Source organism: Pezoporus wallicus, unplaced genomic scaffold (assembly GCF_028554395.1).
Source record: "Pezoporus wallicus isolate ANWC-B61680 ecotype Strahan unplaced genomic scaffold, APGP_CSIRO_Pwel_v1 contig_13643, whole genome shotgun sequence".
NCBI lineage: Eukaryota > Metazoa > Chordata > Aves > Psittaciformes > Psittacidae > Pezoporus > Pezoporus wallicus.
Genome location: NW_026638179.1, coordinates 157,961 through 177,353, shown reverse-complemented (window position 1 = coordinate 177,353; position 19,393 = coordinate 157,961). Strand labels below are relative to the sequence as shown.

The window sequence follows — 19,393 nt, the reverse complement described above, 5'->3', positions numbered from 1 at the left end:
CTGGTTCTCCCTATTTTTCTTTTATGTTAACCCACAGAAAGGGTGTAATAGCCAAGTAATTGTATTACCTGTTCTGGAGGCTTTTATTTTGCTTGTGGCTGGGGCAGCCAAGAATAAGACTTGATCAGAAAGGAGATGCATACAGGTATAGATAAATATATCATATACTGATAAATATTGCTTATTTTCAAATCGAGAACTGACATGATAGATGTCTCTTTTAAAGAATGGATGTTTGATATAAAATCCTTTGTTATCTGCAGCCCGTTGGCATTTGTACAAACCAGGGCAGGGTAGGATTAGGTCAGATGAAGTTGGTTTGGAGGGATTAGAAAGGGGTAGCTACAGAAAGTGACCAGAGAACAGAAGCAAAGGAGTTCCTGTGATGGGAAAAAGCTTTGTATTATTTGCATGTTCACTCATATAGGCTGCTCTGCTGCCAGAACAGAGGGGTTCTGACACATAACATTCAAGCTCTAAATGTGAAAAAGTGGTTATCAAGAATAATTGTATCTAGCATCCCCACGAACTGCTAAGGGATCTAAACACAAAGTCACTGGGCAAGTGTAATTGCATATCTAATCCAGATAAGATAATGCTAATTTAAGCCAAGCAGTGTCTCCTGTTCCAGCAGAGCTGCTCTGATTCAGATAAAATCTGAAGGCTCAGGAAATGACAGGAGGATATTTGCTGAACTAACTTCTACATGGACTCCAATCCATCACACAGAATTTGTTGTGGAACAAAAATAGGAGTAACATGGAGATGAACTGCTTGATTAGGGATCTAGGCTCACCCTCCTGTTCAAATCCCGACAGACACCCAGAATCCCCCACAAGGGCTTCACAAGTCATGTGTAAAGCAAAGAAATAAGAGTTTGTTTGCCCTCAGATGTGAATGTCAGTTGCTCACATATGTACATTCCTGTTTCATGTGATCCACCCCTGGAGGTATCAATGGACACTGGATATTATGGACAAAGAATTGGCAGTGTAGATGAATCTGTCATAACCAGCATGCTCCATACATGATTAATTTGTAAAATGGCACATGTTGCATCAATATTTATATTTGATCCATTGAGACAGCCAGTTAGCTCAGCATGTGGGAAGCATTACAGTTTTGTGAGCCTACAATGTCATTTCTTACACAGGGTGGGTGTATATAACAAAAAGAATTGTGTTTATGTAGCAAAACATACTCACGCAGCCTGTATCAATTGAGTTCTTGCACAGCCATTGAAAAGACAGATAAAAATACCATTAAAAATACCCAAGCACTACAGAAAATAGTTCACACAGAAGAATCCAAATGATGTGCATTCAGGAGAGAAGAGGAGTTTTCCTATGCTGGAGCCAGCAATGACTGAAGCTGGAAATACCACCCAACAAGCAGTATATTCAGATGTTTAATTACAAAGATGAGAAGAAGGGGGGAGGGAAGGATGGGTGGATTGAGATATCAGTTTAGAGGGAATTAATTTCAGGCCTTTGGCTCAACAAATATGCAGTTACCTGCCAATTTCAAGGTCAATGGATAGTTCCAAAACATGGTGTCAGTTTAGGAGCCTGCCTGTGTTGAAGTGTATTAAGAAACCTGTAGATATAATTGTGATGGTCAATGCTAAGGACGTGAAGCCCCAAAAGGCCATCTTTAAGTTTCTTGCCAGCACTCCCATGGTTTAAAATGGGAAAGGAACTAGCTTTGGTTAAAATCTGCTTCCTCTTTGTCCAATTGATGGTGTTAATAGCAGTACTGCAGCACTACAGGCTCTCAACAGCTAGTACAGGAAGGAGGTGGAACACGTGAGTGGCGTCAACATCAGTCCCTTTGCCAGAGTTATGGATATCACTGTTCAAGTCCATGCTGGGTTGTACAGGGAAGCTCCAAGAGTCTAAGAATGGGGCTGACAGTGGCGAATGCTCCCACCATCTACTAAACAGGTGGTGCTCACACCAGGCTGGCTTTGGACTTTTTAATCTTCCTTCTGAACACAGATGAGCTCCAAATGTCCTGCTCACTCCTTAATGGATCATCTTCCTCACCCTTCCAGCCCTGTCTCTTCCTCTTTGCACTTAAATGCGGCAGTATTTTCAATGCAGGGAGTTTTTGAAGGACCTGAGTGACTGAGATGGTCGCTGTAATGTGTTTATGAATGACTGTGCAGCTTTTGGAATCCACTGTCAATCTTAACAAAAGCTGTTTCATTACGTACTGTTATCAAATATACTTGTAGTTTGTAAATGATTGGAAGGCATGGGGAATGAGAAATGGGCTTTAATATTTATGTAGACAAGAGTAAAGTGCTTCAAAGGTGTTTTTTCTCCATAAAATAGCAAGATCACACCAATTATCATCTAAAAGCCAACAAGGAAAGCTGATTTATTCTCTTAAAGATTTTCTTTTTTAAGAAGCCATTTCCTGGCCCAAATCTGATGGGGGCTTTAATCCTCAAGCCCTGGATTGAAGGCAAAGTCTGCCCTGTGGATGGGAGGGATGGTGCCATCAAAAAGAAAGCTTTAGTGGCCATTCTTATTTCCTCCACTCTCAGGGAATTAAGGTGAAGATGAAAGGTAAAAACCAGCAAAGGTTTTGGGAGGTGTATTTGTGGATTCAGTGGGTGCACTGTCCGTGCTTTCAGAGAGGGTCTTTCAAAGTGTGTCAGTGACTTACAAAATGGGAGGAAATGGCTTGTCTTGAACCCCAGTGTCAGAAGAGGGGGGATTCATTCTTTCAGAGGCTTTGCTGCCTTGCACTGGTTTACATTATCTGGGAGACTACAGCGTAAATGCAAAGCATGTGCTTGCTAACTCCCCATTCTTTGCCTGCCTCCATTACAGCCCTATAGACTCCTCATGTAGCACTGGGAATAAGTGTGGTTCAACACTCATTATAGTCCTTTTATTCATTTGTGTGCTCACATAGTGCTAATAACAATGCAGGACAATAAAAGATAGCACTAGAGTCTTAAATTAAATGCAGCTTTTCCAGTATCTCAGCAGGGTGGCAGGCAGGCATATATTTCCAGCTGCTTTTCAGCAACCCCATTAATAAATCATATTTATTTTCCTGGAAGGATTACTGCTGGGACATCCTTCTGTTTTGGGGGCAGAATCACATTCAATATCCCAAAATTATTTGTTGGACATGGGTGTGAAGTTTAGACTTGAGAATTGCAACTGCCAGAAACTCTGTGGTCGTTTTCATACCTTCCTTTAACTCCCACTTATACAGGTTTTTCCCTGTAGTTCTTGCCCACCAGCTTACATGCTATTCTACTTAATGAGCAGCATTTCCCTTGTATGCGTTTAAGATGATCATCCTTTCTCAGCATGGGTCTGTCTGTAATGATTTACCCAGATGAATGCTGCATCAGATCACGTCTGAACGCTGGCAATCTTTGATCCCTGTAATACATCTGGACTTAAGCAGTGGCCAGTGTCTTCTGAAACTGGGGAATGTTTGAGTTCAGGTCCAAATTGCGTTGCTTGCACGCAGACAGTCTCAGATAAACAGCCCAAGTTCTCTTAATATTTCTCTGCTTACCCTATTTCTCAAAATGTTTGTTGTTTTGATTGTTCCCTCAGTTCCCTCCAACTTTCCTCTGGCTTCATTTTAAGAAGGCAAAAGAAGGAAGAGACCCAACAGCCTTATTCAAATATTATTAGTGACAGTCATGCTAACTCATGTGCCAAGAAACTGTTTATCTACAGAGAATAAATCTGTAACTTATTTTTAATAGTAGAATCTCTCCTAATAACTTACATAATGACAACTCTTATTTCAGTAGAAATTTATGTTTTTAGAGTGAATTGCTGATTATTTCCATGGTCTTACATGGATGGAAAACAGAGAAAAAGTAAAAGAAAGTAAATCTTATCAACCTCAAGATATGCAAATGTGCAACGTTCACCATCATAACCTGTACATGGTTGGGGAATAAGGAAGATTAACATGACAGTCTCTATAGCTACAGGGAGAATGCTGTGACTGTCCTAGTAATACCCATCTGTGAAAGCAAAGCTTTAGATTTTTGTTAGAAAGAGTTTAGGTAGGTTTAGAAAATGATGAAAATACCATGTAAAATGAAGCTTTAGGTGGAATTCTTGTTTGGGGTTTTCTTTATCAATTGAATATCTAAGCTTAATACAGTGCAAGCATATAGAAAATGTCATGATTGTTTTAGCAATCTTATGGTACAAATTTGGCCAAATATGAACCTGACCTGCTTCCATTGAGCTACAGTGCATTGCAGGCGTCTTGAGCTATCTGACTCGTGAGGTCTTCCTTCAGGTATTGCAGAAGTGTCATCAGAACTGAATGTTATACTCCCTGTTCAGATCCTGATCCAAAGCAGAGCTCATTCAGTGAGCAGCACACGGGAACTTGTAACAGCACTTAGGTTTCGTATGGTGAAGGGCTATGACCAGGATTCTGGTTAGTGGGGTTAATTTTCAGTTAAGGAGAACATATTTTTCTCTAAACTAGGTATCACTGTAGAGATCCATTTCTCCAGGATGTCTTTGAGCTCCTCAGATGAAATTGCTATAGAAACATGAAACATTATTTTAACCTGCTGTGCTTGAAGGAAATTAGAGTGGGTTAGTATGAAATCTATGATGGTATCTGGAATAACTAGTGTTTGTGAAACTCTTCAGTTAAATCTTCTGTAGCAAAGTTCATGCTTTCATTGTTAAGGAAGGGGGTTGTTGGATAACCAACTCAACACCGTTCCGAGTGAGTGCTCCCCTAATTCCCAGTGTTCTCTTCCCATTCAGGTTTTCAGTTGGATGTCTGTCTTAGTCTTGATCTCAATGTATAGAAATACTTTAACCTTGCAAACAAAATAATGGGGACCTCTGGTTGTTGTCATTAGAAAATTGGCTGCGATGGAATCATTGGCTCAGCTGCCAAAGAGGATCGCTGTGGAATCTGCAGTGGTGATGGCAAAACCTGTAAAGTGGTGAAAGGCGACTTCAACCACACCAAGGGGATGGGTGAGTAATCCTCAGCAGCGGTTTAGTCGAGTGGAGGCTTTCTTAACTGCTTGGGGGGAGTTAAAGAGTGGTAGTAATAGCTCTTCTTCTTGGATAGCATTGGACTCATTTGCCCTAGTAAACACATAACAAACACAAACCAACCCCCAGTTCAATTCCAATGTGATACTCTCTCTGCTTCTTATCCAGTTGCCCAGATACCAGCCATTGCCTCTGTCTGAAATTCAGAATTTTAAATGAGACAGAATTACAGTGTCTTTTTCAGTGTGAGGGAAGTCTGATTTCAGCACCATTGTTGAGCTCTTTGAGAACTCAGAATGTTGCATGCTGCATGTTGTAGATGATTCATGTTGTAATCAGGATATCTCAGCTAAATGATAGAGCTCTCCCCTCTGAATATTTTCACTGATTCCCTGCCAGCAATAATATCCACATAGGATACAAGAGCTTCCGGCCAGAGTTAAGACTTTCCCCTCTCTTGTTAAACTTTAATGTATATACAGCTTGGTGTCTCAATTAGTCTTTGTTCCAGAGTTGTTGTATTGCCCTTCTGAGAAACCTGTTATCACACATCCTAATCAGGCAAAGGGAGGAAAAGCCAGATTCAGGACTTGCAAGCTGCTCCAAGAGGAAGGAATTGTCCAGAAAAAATTATTTCCCCTTCGGTGAATACAGAACTGCCATTTCTGTTTGGAGAAATAGATTCAACATGTGCTGCTCTGAGGCTGAGTTCAGCAAAGCACATAGATTCCCTTTAAGCACACGATTCAGTTCTGTTTAGTTACTAAAGCCATGCAAGTACTTGGCAGCTTCCTTTAATCAAAGTCTCAGCATTGAAGCCTTAGCCTCTGATTTTGTTCATTGACCTCTTCCTCTGTACCCTGCTCTTCCTCATCTTTGGAGTCAGCTTTATCTGTCACCTCCTCTGAGATGCGGGTAGGATTTCCCACCTGCACCACATCTTTCTGAAGCCTAACTATTCTATGATTCTATTCTATGTTGCACTGCTAGGCCTACCTGCTGAATGGTTTCCTGCATTATTGTCTTTGACTCTTTTGTCCCACTAATTTTCCACCTGCTTATGTGAAGGCATTTGCCTTTGATGCAAATGGTGGGAAAGTTTCTCATTTCCATTGAAAACCCCTCCATTTCTGCAGTTAATTTTGTAGCTGTTCATGAACTTCTTCATGTCTCCTGAAGAGTATCTCTCTCTTATCTTTTCCAATGAGACTACAAAACATCTTGTGCAGATAAATAAGAGATTTCTGGGTCACTGCCAGGAGGTTGCACCCATTTCCAACTAGGCAGACTGCTGGAGGGTGGTAACTTCACAAGGCTGTAGGAACGGAACACTTTCAGCCTTAACTGGTTGTCTGGCTGCCAAGACTCTACAGGAGGCTTTCACCTCCAGTGCACTGCAAGCTAAGAAGAGATGGCTGGCTGAATCATGGTCAGTGGGCAAGCATTGATTAGTCCTTATCTTTGCTGATCATCTCAGAAGCACAAAAAACCTGTACAAATGTTGCTTTGTCAGTACAGTGTTTCCCCCTTTACCCATCTCACATAATCTATAAAATACTTGTGTCTACAGTTATAATCACATAAACATGCATTAGATGTTTTGATTTATTAATTTTAAAGGGAATTAAATTGTGTGTGGTAATAGTTTTTAAAAAGTAACATCCACAAAATGTCAAACATTCTTCTTCCAGGTTGAAATTATCTTTGCTTTTTATTCTTTTAAATTATGCTCTTTTAAAAAATCACCATCTAAAACAGAAAGAATATTGAGAGTCTTTTAATTATTCACTGTTCATGTATTTCTGCTTTTGGATTTCTTTGATGTTAGACACTGAAAGCAGACTTTGGTTGGCTTCACTTATGATTCCTATCCCTGATTCTGCAAACATTTTGGGCATTGTGAGTTACTCCCGTCAATTTCTGTTCATGCCCTGCTGTTCTGCAGGATCAGGTCCTCGGGTTAACTTACTGAATCTCATGCAGCAGGCAAAGGTCCAGGCTTGGGTCTGAAGTATCACAAACAAACATGAGGTTACTCAAGAGAGAAATTGGCCTTTTTTTCTTTAAATTGACATGTAAGCAAATATGTGCAACAATCTGACAGAAGTTGGAGCAAAGGAGAGCACACAAGATGACTCCAGTAACAGATTCAGCGTTTGGATGTGTGAATGTTTGCACAGGTCAGTGGCAGGTCCCCACAAACTTGCTGGGATCCAAGTCCAGGCCAGCACACTGAGTCAAGCATGCTGATTTATTGTTTCAGAAGAGAATAGACTTCAAACATCGAGACATTCATTGTTTTGGAGTGGTGTTTGTTTTGGGGATTGCAGCTGCAACCTTTGGGCCAGATCCTCAGCTGCTCTGCACATGGGACTCCGTGGACTGCAGGATTGGTCCCTGCTACATGTCCTCTGTGATTGCAAATGATGTTACCAAGCCCTATTAACTGATCTTAATCCATGCCAACTCCTTTCTGTTTCTTAGTAACCAATAGTCATTGTAAGAAGGTTTCCACATGTGTGATGGCAAAGGCAAAGGCTGTTCCCAAGTGTTTCTCGTGTAAGATACTTGAATGCTGTTTGCAGTGTCAGTGGGTGTTGGTAACATCCTTTGGTGTTGGTTCTTTGTCTTCTTTTGGTTGGTTTAGATGGGGAAATTGGTATGAAAAGCCATGGATAAACTTCAAGTCCTTTTACTATTTAGCTTGGTTTGTGAAAGATATCAAGTACAGATACTTTCCTGTCAGAAAACCTGTCTGCATGAAAGAAAGCCAAATTTTCATTCTTTTTGATTCTCCTCTCCATCCCTCTGGGAGTAGGGGGAGGGAAAGAAAGGGGGGGAGTGAGTGAACAAGTTGTCTGACTGGGTTTTAACCATGACAACCAGGTAAAAAGGACCAGATCTATTTCTTTTTTTTTTTTATCAACCTTAATGTCAGGGATGAGATTCTGCCACCCTGGTGGGGCATGATGGTAGAACATCCAAAGTGTCTCATAGAGAGATCCAGCAGTTCACATCTTGCCACCTGCGATCCACAGTGATCCAACCAGAAATGGGTTCCATTTCTCTTTTGAGGAGGGCAAAAGCCTTTATTTGTGATGTTAAACATCACATACGCTTGTTTGCAGCTGGTTCCAGTAGGCCAACTGAATGCACTGTTTAGACTGAGGTTTACTTTTGACTGGCTGCTTGCCCTGTACCTATTTCTCCAAAGTCATTTCTCAAAACGAAGCACAGACTTGTTCTGAAGTCCGTCTGTCTCCCTGCCACTGTACAGGAGACCTAGAAACAAAGACAGCTCTTTGGCTTGTGTCTCTTGGGTAGCTGATTTATCACTGCTGCCTTCTGCCCAGACCCCAAAGCTGTGCCTGTAATGCTCGGAGACCTGCACTGAGAATGAAGTCTCTATCTGCCTCTCTTGATTTTTCTCAGCCATATCAACATTTTCATGGCTGCTCTTGACTTGTGGTCCAAAAGAAGGCTCACAGACAGGTATTTGGTTTTTTTTAATGGCAGAACATAATAAGGTGAGATATGCCAGTTGTTGTAACTATAATTTGGGGCAGAGTGTATCTTTCTAGCGATTTTTCTTTTTAAGATGGTGAAAAAAAAGTGTTTTATTGTGTACACTACTTGTCCAGCACGTATTTTAAGAGAAAGAAAGACTGTTTGAACACTGGAGCTGCAGTTCTGGTTAGAAGCATCCTTAGCCACGCAAGAAACCATTTATTTTTTTTTGGTCAGTAGGGTGTATATCTAAATAATGAGAAAAAAGGAGCCCTAGGGCTAACTCTGGGATCTCTTATAAAGGTTTAAGCACAATATGCAAGTTAGAAATCCCAGCAAGCAACTTCACAGTAATAGTAGGAGGCTTTGAAATCTATCCATGGCTCTGCAGTGAAATGATTTTCTTCCAAATGAGCTATCCCATGGCTGGAAGTGGGCAGGTGCCAGTGGAGGAATTACCCTCAAGCTAATCACAAGTGAGAATCATCACCACTATTCAGAAAATGGACATTTAGTTACCTCTGGACATATTTCCACTTCACTGCAACAACTAGCACTAAGACAAAGGTGCGAGGTGGAAAGGGTCATGGAAACTGAGATGCCCAGCTGGTACTTATCCCTAATGTAGTATGGAAGCTGTGCTGGCCGTGACCAGCAGGTAGGCAGGGCAGCCTGTTTTCCTTGGCTTCTACCCTGAGATCTTTGTTCAAAACACTTTTGGGAAGTTTGATAATGGGATAAGTTTTCTCACACCTAATTTTCCTGTATGTTCAGAGATAAGATATGAAGGTACAATGCCCAGAGATCAGTACTTTCAGCCATGGGATAATTTTTCCTTTACCTCAAAGTCCATCTTTCACTGCAATGTGAACCAGGAGAAGGGTTTTGTTGTAGATCAATGACATTCTGAAGTTCACACTAAACTTTCTGTTCTGTCTGGGAATAACAACAATGGCTAACAATGGATTTTCCTGTGTGAGCTACTTTTCTCCTGCAAATCTCTCCAGCATTTAAATGAAGATACAGTAGCCACTGTTCACATATTAATCTCCTTGATGACAAAGCCACCTCTTTGTTCTGGTGTCTCTCCTAATACGAGTTACACCATATAATTTGTATCTAGGATTTGCTTCAATCACAGTCTTACATTCCTGAGACACTGATGTAATGCAGATTATCCAGAAAGATTGGTGCGTGCCAAAGTAACTGTTCCCAAGGTAGAGTATACTACATACAACGCTATAAATTATCAAATAATGAAGTTCTCCTGTTGTACTTTCAAAGCTTCATCTTAACAGCCTGATTTATGGGTGAAATTACTAGAAATACTGCCTGATAGTTGCCAAATCTCATCAGTCTTTAGCCAGTTCCTCATTTAAAGCAGAACGTTAAGCCCAACCTTGCAACCCCCTGCATTGCAGACAATTATCCTAAGACCCAACAGATCCTTGAGAGTCCTTGACTCAGGGCCAACTCTGAGACTTGTTTTTTGGTCTTGCTGGCTGACACTTGATAATCTTTCTGTGAATCTGCAGTTACAGTTTGCTGAATAAAATGTGCCTGGAAAACAATGGAGGTGTTTTCTGGTGCACTTATCTCAAAGATCAGGAATATTCTGTGACTAGAAGCCTCACATTAGCTCTAAGGACCAGACTGGAGCAGTGGTGGCGATCTGAGTTTGTACCTGTGGCAAATTTGCATGGATGATACCTAGTTTGTTTGCAATGGGATTTGACCACTACCTCACAAAATATTGCTGGAAATAACAAATGAGAGTGTCAAGATGCTCCCAGTGGGACATGCCCAAGAATTCTGCATCTCTGACAGGACAGGTCAGATCCACACAACTGCAAAGTGGTTCGCTAACAGAAGACTGAAGGTCAGCAGTCAGGTTTGTGCCACAGGATCACAGTGAGTTAGCACAGTATGCTTCTCCTTATTCAGGAGCTGTGAATCCAACCCTCCGCCCCCCCCACCCCAAGCCATTAATCAGGATTAGAAATTACATGAGGAGAAAAATCTGGTGTAAATCCAAACTAAACACTCTCCAAAACTAATACTCTATTAATAGCTTACACTGCACTATTTACTATTGTAAATAGTGACATAAAAGTCAACTTTTCCACGTGGTGTTTCTCTCATGGCACAGTGATGAAATGAAAGTGTATTTATGGCACTAGCTGAACCTCGAGCACAGCTCCACAGTTTGCTCACCTCTAAAGCAGTGTGACACACTCCTGGCTGCTGCTAGGGCAGGGGACGGATCCAAAGTTCACTGAAGTTAGTAACTGGCTTTCCACTAAATTCAATATAACTTTGTATCCAGCCCCTGCATGATTCAACTCTGGCCATTTGTATCTGGCGTGTGATTTAAAAACTAAATAAGTAAATATTTCCCCAGGAGGTACATTACATTACCTGAAACTTGGGCATGTTTTAAACTGGCTTCCTAACAGAGTGTTCAGGTGTGTCACGGGGCCTGTTTCTCCATGATGGACTGTCATTAATCACATCTTTTCTGGGTGCTCCTGTCTGGTGATAACTGTCAATTGGGTTTAGAGATGCATGGGGTGCAGTGAGGATTTTTGACTTCTGAAACACTGATTTGATTGTAATTTGGTATCTCAGCTGATGAAAAAACAACTCCTGGCAATGTCTAGAATAAAATCCAACTCCTGCTTTAATTTCATAACAAGTTTCAGTATTGGCTTTAGGAAAATTTACTCTAAAAAGTAATGATTTTCCCCACTCTGTAAGAGCAAATGGGAGAGCTGCTGCTCTGGCTTCTGTACACAGGCATGGTTTGCAGCTCTGCTGTCCCTCTTTCTGTTTCTCCTGCAAGGGATGACTGACTGTTTCTGAAATATCCTGAGTAAAGGAGAAGTAAGGAGGAATCTGTCATTCACATACAATGATCGGGGAAAAACATGGCTGAGTGAAGAGGGGTCAGTGTTCTTCATGCCAGCATTTCTACAACCCATTGCTCTAGATTGCCCACCATTTCCATAAAGGCAGGGCTGACACAGAGGAGTTTCACAGAGCCTTTAAAGCAAAAAGAGGGATGAGGGAACATAGAGGATAAGCTACTTAAAATAAAAGAAAGAGGAGAGCAATAACCTAAAAGAGGTGCCAAGTTATACACTGCAAAGTAAACTGGGTGGCCAATTAGAAGAAATCAAGTAATGGTTGTGATGAGATTAGTGTCATTCACAGGGGCCTGATTCAGAGCCCAATGAAGCCAGCGGAAAAACTCTGTGTGGCTCCCAGACCTTTGAAATGGGCTCTAATGTTCCTCAGCTTCCTAGTTTAGAGGCACCACTTCCACCCCATGGAACAAGTCTGTAACTCCACATGGCTCCATGAAGGGGGAAAAATAGGCTGCGTTTCCTTGTAGCTCCTAATTATTCTTACTGTTATTCTGTTAGTCAAAAGTGGTATAATAGCATGACATTGCTGGTGGTTGAGGGAAGCATGAAAGGGCCAAGACAGTTTCAGAAAGATAAAACCCAAGAGAATTCTATAAAAATATGATGGGATGCTGTTGAAACCTTTCCTACAGGTCCCATGCTGGGATGGTCTCATGTGCCATGTGCATCTGCTGGCAGTGTTTAGAGGGACTGGTGGTCAGTCCTTAAGGAACTTTCATTTCTGTTGTTACATCAAATCTGAGCTGTGGAATTCTACTTTAGCATCCTGATGCATGGAGACCATTACCATTATATCCTCCAGAATTTCTGTACAGAAGGCTGAAGTGTGAAAACTCCTTTTCCCCCCATTTGTTCCACTGACTCCTGCTGTTTAGTTTTAACATCATCAAAATGTTTTGTGGAAATGAGTCCTTTCAGATATCGATCATAACCCCAAGCAGGGTTTTTCTGGGAAAGCAGAGTATCTGTTGGCAACTTCATTTCAGATCCCAGGTGTCTGTTCTGTGCTGTGCAGTGTTGCTCCTGACCGTGACACTTTGCATCAGCTCAGGAGCAGTCCTCATGCATCCCTGTCAGTACTGCAGGAGAGCCAGGGTGATCCAAAGGGAGCAAATCTAATTAAGCCGAAGCCTCAAGTCACAATTAAGCAGCACACGTGCATTTCTCTCTCTCCTCTCAGACTGAAATGTTAGTCATAACCATGCATGTCACAGCAGTGAAACTTGGCTGCCAATGCAGGGATCTCATTTGAAGTGTTTCCCACCCATTCCCCAACTTGGGCTGGAGTTGTTTTTTCACGGTGAGATACTGAGTGATTGATGCCTCTGGCTGCCTGTGGCGTGTTCTCATCCATCTGCTCTTTTGTTGCCATAGGTTACATCGAAGCAGCTGTGATCCCTGCAGGTGCCCGGCGGATCAGAGTGGTTGAGGATAAACCTGCTCACAGCTTTCTGGGTAAAAAGACAAAAAACCCAAATGTTTTCCTTCAAATCTCAGCTCTGTTTTCTGTCAAAATGACCCTTCGCTAAGTGACCTATAAGATGATAGGCTTGTTGTTGCCAGGAAGTGGCTGTTGATTTCATTCTTGTTGCAGTCTCCCTCTGCTTTCATGGCTTGGTTTCATGATGTGATAGTGTGTGACATTTACAGGCCCCATGCAACTTGGAAGGACCAGGGAATACTTCTATGTAGACAGAAGTGTTCCTGAACAGAACTTGGCACTGAGTTGAACATAACTGCCAGGAGCACACAACTTTGGGAGGGAGTGGGAAAGAGAACAGTGCATTTAGAGAAAGGAATGACAGAGATACAGATAGGAAGGTGCCCAACTCAGACTGAAGCAAAGGCAGGACAGGACAGCTGATAGCCCTCAATAACCTAACCATGAGGTCACCTGCACTATTTCCCGCAGTGGCAGGTTTTCACTTGATGCTGTACCCAAGACCTGATCCTGCACTCTGAGATGGGCTAGCTGCGGCCCCCAGTCCACTTGTCCCGATTTTCTCAGGCCAAACAACATGTTTAATCCTCTTCTCATATCTACTTCTGCATTCCTTTTGAGGGGAACAGGCTTCCTCTTTTCCCTGTTGGAAACAAAGTTCTAGACATGAGTGATGGGTCATATTTGTATGTGAGGTTGTTGTAGGGCAGAGTCTGTCTGCAAATTTCTTGTCCAGTTACTCATCACTTAAATTAAAGTTTCGAAGGACATTTGTAAAATGCAATTAGCCAGTTACACCACACATCTGTCAGTCTGGTGATCTGCCTCTTCTCTCCAGTGTTAGGGGTGTTTTCTTTTTGTGCCATTACTGTGCAGTACATGAAGGGCTTTAGCTCCCATCTACTTCTAGGGAGACCGAGTCACAGGAATGCTGATGCCCCATTGCCCTGCATTCACGCAAGATGCCTGTGGCAGAGGAGGGAGTTGAAGGAAAATTGTCCAAGGCCCAAAAGAACACCCAGCACATTGAAACATCCTTTGCACACTCAGAGCTGCATGGCCACACATAAATGGGGAAATTCTGTCTCTCTTAAGTTCTTTATGCTATGTGGGAAAACAAAATGATAAGAGAAAATCCCAAACTTCCTCCTTTGCTCAGTGAACTTTTGCAGCTTATAGGTCCCTGCATTGTCAAACCTCAGCTGTTCTTGCTGTTGATGAGTGTATTAACACATTATTTTTGTCCTTCCATATCAAACAGTGTTTCAGCCCTTCCATGTGCTGATATTCTCATTGCAGTGGTTTGGAGCAGATGCATATTCCAGCTGTCCCTTAGCCCAGGAATTATTAGATGTTGCTTTCACTTGTGCATGTTCTGGTTCTCTCAAAGTGAGCTTCTCAGAGCAAAGACCTTATTTATCCAAAATCTCAAGGTTTTAGGCTAGAAAAGCACTCTGAAAAATGAAATTGCCTCCAGAGATACATCAAGCCTGTGGTAAGAACTGGGAAGATAAGAAGCTAGTTGCTCTCTGTTTTGCAGAAGAGGAAATGGAGGTGTTGCAACTTGCTCATGCATATGCAGGGAATAAGTAGCAGAGTCAGACTAGGACCCTTGATTTCTGATTTCTACGTCTGTTGCTTATAATCCTCCATGTGTGCAGCCAAAAGCGATGTTAATATCCAGTCCTGGGATATAGGATGCCGCTGAGAATATTTACATAGTGATTGTGCCTTAGGATTTCAGGTCTAGTGCTATTTGTTTTCTGTCTTGGGATGCTACCGCAGTTGGCAAGCTCACTGGGAAAGATGTTTTTGTTCTCTGTCTTTCATTCCAAATTCGGGGGAAAAACAGAGAGCAAATCATCAGAGGGGAAAAAAGAGGGCAAATTATGTCATTCAGCTGCCTTTAGGTCAAAAGCATTGGCATTTGTGCCACTTCTTGGTAGGAAGCACGTTTCACTACTGCTAGTACTTCCACTATTGCTGCAGCCAACTTGCTGGGAGAGGAATACGCCTACATGTAAGATGTTTGACATAGCAAAGCACTGGTGGAACAATGAGAACCAGTGTTTCCTTGGGTTTTACAAATACTCTGCCTTCTGGAAGCAGCCTTTTTGTTTCTATTGGTGGGATTTGCACAGGGTCTTTGTTCAGGGCTTGGCCTTGGCAGGTAGCTACCACACTGTGAGTGATACATGGAGCTAGCAACTGCCTTTCGTTGTGACCACACAACCTTTACTAAAGCAGGTATTTCCCCACTGACGATTAAGACTGTGTGTGTTTGAGAGCAGTACTTAGCCCTGTGTGCATCACATAAAGATAGATAAAAACGTGGCTATTTTAAAGCTTTGAGCATTCTGGGTCATGTTCAGGAGCCAGGAGAACATCTTCAAGCTTTTCAGAGTTTTCGCTTTCAAGGGACACTGGACACAAAGAAAAGATACCCAATGTCTTGCTAACCTAAGCTGAAAAAATACCAGCAGAAGTGTTCCAATAGGATGAAAAAGATGACTAAGAAAACAAACTCCAATCACTCTGATAGGCCTCATAATGCATTGTAAATCTAGGTCAGAATATAGAAGGATTTTCTATTTCAATTACACTGACAAAGTTGAGTCCAGTCAGGTCCTGTTTCCACTCAGAACCAGGTACCACACTTTGGAAATGAGCCCAGCATAATTTGAAATCATTATTCCATGTGCTGGGAGCAGTGCCTGAAGAATTTCCCTCCACCTACAGGCAACCCACGCTGGCTGCCTTGGCTGGCTTTAATGCTTGAAAACCACCTTGAACAGGAAATGCCTCTGCAGTTTGTGTCCACAGGCTGGGAAGTAAGCTGGAGGGACCCAAGGTGGAAATAAAGATCTGAGTAGGTGCCAGGTTTAGAAGCAGATTGGTCAGTTCCTGTCTTCCTGCCAACAAGAAAAAAAGAAGTTATGGGTTGTTGCTGGGGTTCCTTTCGCTTCTTCTACTGTGCAACTTTGAGCCAGAAACATATTAGAGCTGTAACAGTGGATTCTTACTACTATCTAAATGTACCCACAATGGGGGGAACAGAAAGAGCTGTGCTTCCCTACCCTGTTTGAGATGCAGGGTCCCAGGATTGCTGCAGCTGGCTGTCCAAAGCAGAATGAATCCTGTGGGTACCAGCTTAAATCAGTGAAGGCTGCTTGGCAAAAAGGGCTCGTAACAGCTTTCCTGTTTGGGCTTTTCCACCACAGTCAGACAAGTTCTGGCCACTGAGCTCTCAGGGAGGTTGGGCAAGTGTTCTTTGTTGTGTGCTTTGTTTATTCTCGGTGTGTCACAGAAGCCACTGGAGAAAGAGCAATACTCTAAGAGACATGAAGGTTTTATAGCTGCAGCATTGTTCCCTACTGATGGGACACCTGTGTGCAATGAAGACCAACAGTGGCAAAAATACTTTGGCCCAAATACTTTGCTGAACCGCCAGTGAAGTCTCTGCAATCCTCAAGGAGCTGTTTCCAAACTCTCTGTCTCCTCAGTCACTAAGGGAGCAGTGCCTCCAGCAATCAAAATCAAACCTTACCCAGAAAAGAGGTCCACAAAGATTAAACATTTTCTTTTTCATCAGTGAGCCGTCTTCCTTTGATGATGAGCTGGAACCAAAGCATAGATTCAGTCATTCAAGCTCTTATATGTTGTTTTGAGCATGTGCCCTGCTATCTTTACTCGTCAGCCATACTGCATGGAGATAGTTTTATCTCATCCACAGCTTTGATTAGTCATGTTCACAGCTTCTCAAGGCCAGTGTGATGGCTGCTTTGATCTGCCTGGAAGCCACGAGGCTCTGGCAGAGGAAAGCAATCCTACTTCAGGATTTTTGTCTGGAGTTTGCAGAGGGTACTTTGTAGATGGAGGAACAAAGCAGGAAGAGAAGTAAGGCACAGACAGAGTTATATTGTGGTAGCATGCAAATACCAGGACATCATCATACCCTTTGTCTATGTGCCAAAGAGAGCTTCCCTAAGAAAACCATTCCCTCACATACATCCCAATCCTACATGGGAAACCATACGTGCGGTTTCCCTTCACCCTGATTTTGGATCCTCTAATGGAGCCGTGAGAGCTGTCAGGAAAGTTGTGTGCAGTATGATGGAAAGATATTCCACCTTTCTCCAGTAACTCCCCAGGATGCAGATCCTCAGAATGGCACACACAGATCGTAGAATCATAGAATAGTTTGGGGCGTCTTGCGTATGAGCTGTCAGCCCCCAGTGAAGGGGGCTGTCTGCATACTGCTTATTGAGAAGAGATCCTTGATAGTTCTGGATCCTGACCCATGCTAGGAGTTTTTAAGCAGGATTCAAGTTGACCTGGGCCATAAAATATGCTAGGGACTGTTTTAACAACATAGGGGTTTCCAGATGCCTGGGCACATGTCTGTGCACTGTATATGGAATAGGCTAAAAATAGGTTTCCACTGTGAGATGGTGCCCTGTGCTGGAATCACTTCAGGTATCTCCTCCTACCTGCACCAGAACCTCTGGGATCGGTGGAGCCAGGCACTTGTCCTGTTGAGCCAAATAGAACAGCTTTTCAGGAAGACCCCTAGAGAGAAAGCTAACAGGGATTTCCTTCCTCTCAAACTTCATTTGAGGAAGAGGTGAGCTGGCCTCTCATTTCTTGAGGAAACCTTCATGGTAATAGCTATATAAAAGGTGTTAGACATGGCCAACAAGAATAAAAGGGAAGTTTATGTAGAATAGCCCAATATTTTTACAAACACTCCCATGGTAAATTAGACCCAACTGTTAAGTTGTTACGTACCTGACAAGAAGTCCAGTTCCTTGTCTGTTAAGTGTGTTAGGCAGTTACATATAGCATTAGTATATGTAGAAGGATTTGGGTGCTATGAGGACTTGATCCAAAGAGATGACAATGGGAGATTTTTGTATTAACTTGAAAAGGCTTTAAATTAGCTCCTCTTATCTTCTTGCAACGCACTCAGTTAAGTGAAAGCCAAGGTTGTGTTCTTTACTGCAGAGAATAAAATAGGCATGAAATGCTGGAGGTTAAGAAAACATCTTGTTAAAGGCTTAGCTAAAAGACACAGTTAGCCTTGAATTAAGGAAGCCCAGTAACACTTGAGCTATTCTGTCTGTCTGATGTCAGGGCAAATTTGATCACAGTGCATGGATTTTCACAAAGGGGCCTGGGGCTTTCCCTCAGTGCATCACACCAACATCTGGATAACTCTGCTTCCGTTCTGACACAGAAACATAAATCCCTAAATCAGCATGCACTGGCGAGTCAACAGTAATGTGATGTCCTTATGGCTGGAGTTGTTTTCCAGTGTTTGAAGGATATCAGTGATCCTGATGCAATAGGTTATGCTGGAGGAAAGGACATGTTACTCCAAGTATCTTTTATTCTCAATATTCTTCAGGTGGGCTGAGACAGAACCTCAGTAGTCTATATTGTAATTACAAATTCACTTACATTTCATTCCCTGGTGTTTGATTCATTCCAGCTTTAAAAGATTCCAGTAAGAGATCCATTAACAGCGACTGGAAAATTGAGCTTCCTGGTGAGTTTCAGATCGCAGGCACTACTGTCCGGTACGTGCGAAGGGGTCTGTGGGAGAAAATCTCTGCCAAAGGACCAACTAAAATACCACTGCACTTGATGGTAACTTTATATCCTTTGTTTGTGTTTCTTAAGTGATGCAACGTAAAGGGTTTATATCCTAGCTAAAAGTTCAATTTTGATTGTTTGCTTCCTCACTAGTTTTTTGCTCCAGTGCCTCCCTCTGCATTCTTCTGCAGCATTGCAAGGGCTGCAGAAACCCAGCTCCCTGCATGAAAGTAAATGATGGTGTTTCTATGCAGTGTCCCAGTAAGGTCATGTCCAGTACAGGATGCTCATTTAATGTGTTGCAGACAATGTGATAAGGCCATTCCAGAGAACGTAGGTTTCCACGGACCTTCTTTAGTTCATGGACATTCCTGTTCACACGTGAAAGGATATTTGCTGAAATATCTTCTCAGCTTATACCAGAATGTGTTTTGTATTTAAATACACTGTTCCTCTAACAGAGATGCAGATTTGGCATGTACAGATGATACATGTGACTTTAACCATCTGTAGTGGCTTAGTTACTTGTTTCCTTTATGTTGTTTTTTCAGTTTTATGTATTTTAAGGTGTTCTTGAAAGCTTTTTCCTAATGCTCAACATAGTTCTTCTGTTAACCAGGCATGTCATTTTATAAGTAGTCATATGGCTGCTATATGAGAACATGAGCGAGAAGTCCACAGGGGTGAGAAGAACAGAGTTGTAGTCCCAGTCCTGACACTAACGCGTGAAGGGATTGTCCCTTAATGTTGGTGATAACCTTAATGTTCTATCTGTAAGATAGTTGTAATAATGCCTGTCTCATACATGTGTTATTAGTTCAAGGTCTGCAGAAAGCTTTATAATTCCTATAGCAAGTTTTACTTACAATATTTTAATGTATGCATTGTTTCCTGTATTTTTTATC

At 42.2% G+C, this 19,393-nt stretch overlaps 1 protein-coding gene across 2 annotated transcripts in view; it reads left to right on the top strand.

Annotated features, from left to right (window-relative positions):
- The window catches only part of ADAMTS17 (ADAM metallopeptidase with thrombospondin type 1 motif 17), a 167,701-nt gene that overhangs the window by 109,015 nt on the left and 39,293 nt on the right, over positions 1–19,393 (top strand). The window contains exons 15-18 of one of the 2 annotated variants that reach the window (XM_057409744.1): positions 4,877–4,997; positions 7,503–7,577; positions 12,827–12,907; positions 18,385–18,542. In XM_057409744.1, coding sequence (XP_057265727.1) covers positions 4,877–4,997; positions 7,503–7,577; positions 12,827–12,907; positions 18,385–18,542 — 435 coding nt within the window. The remainder of the gene's footprint in view (positions 1–4,876; positions 4,998–7,502; positions 7,578–12,826; positions 12,908–18,384; positions 18,543–19,393) is intronic. The other variant, XM_057409745.1, reaches the window with a different exon arrangement.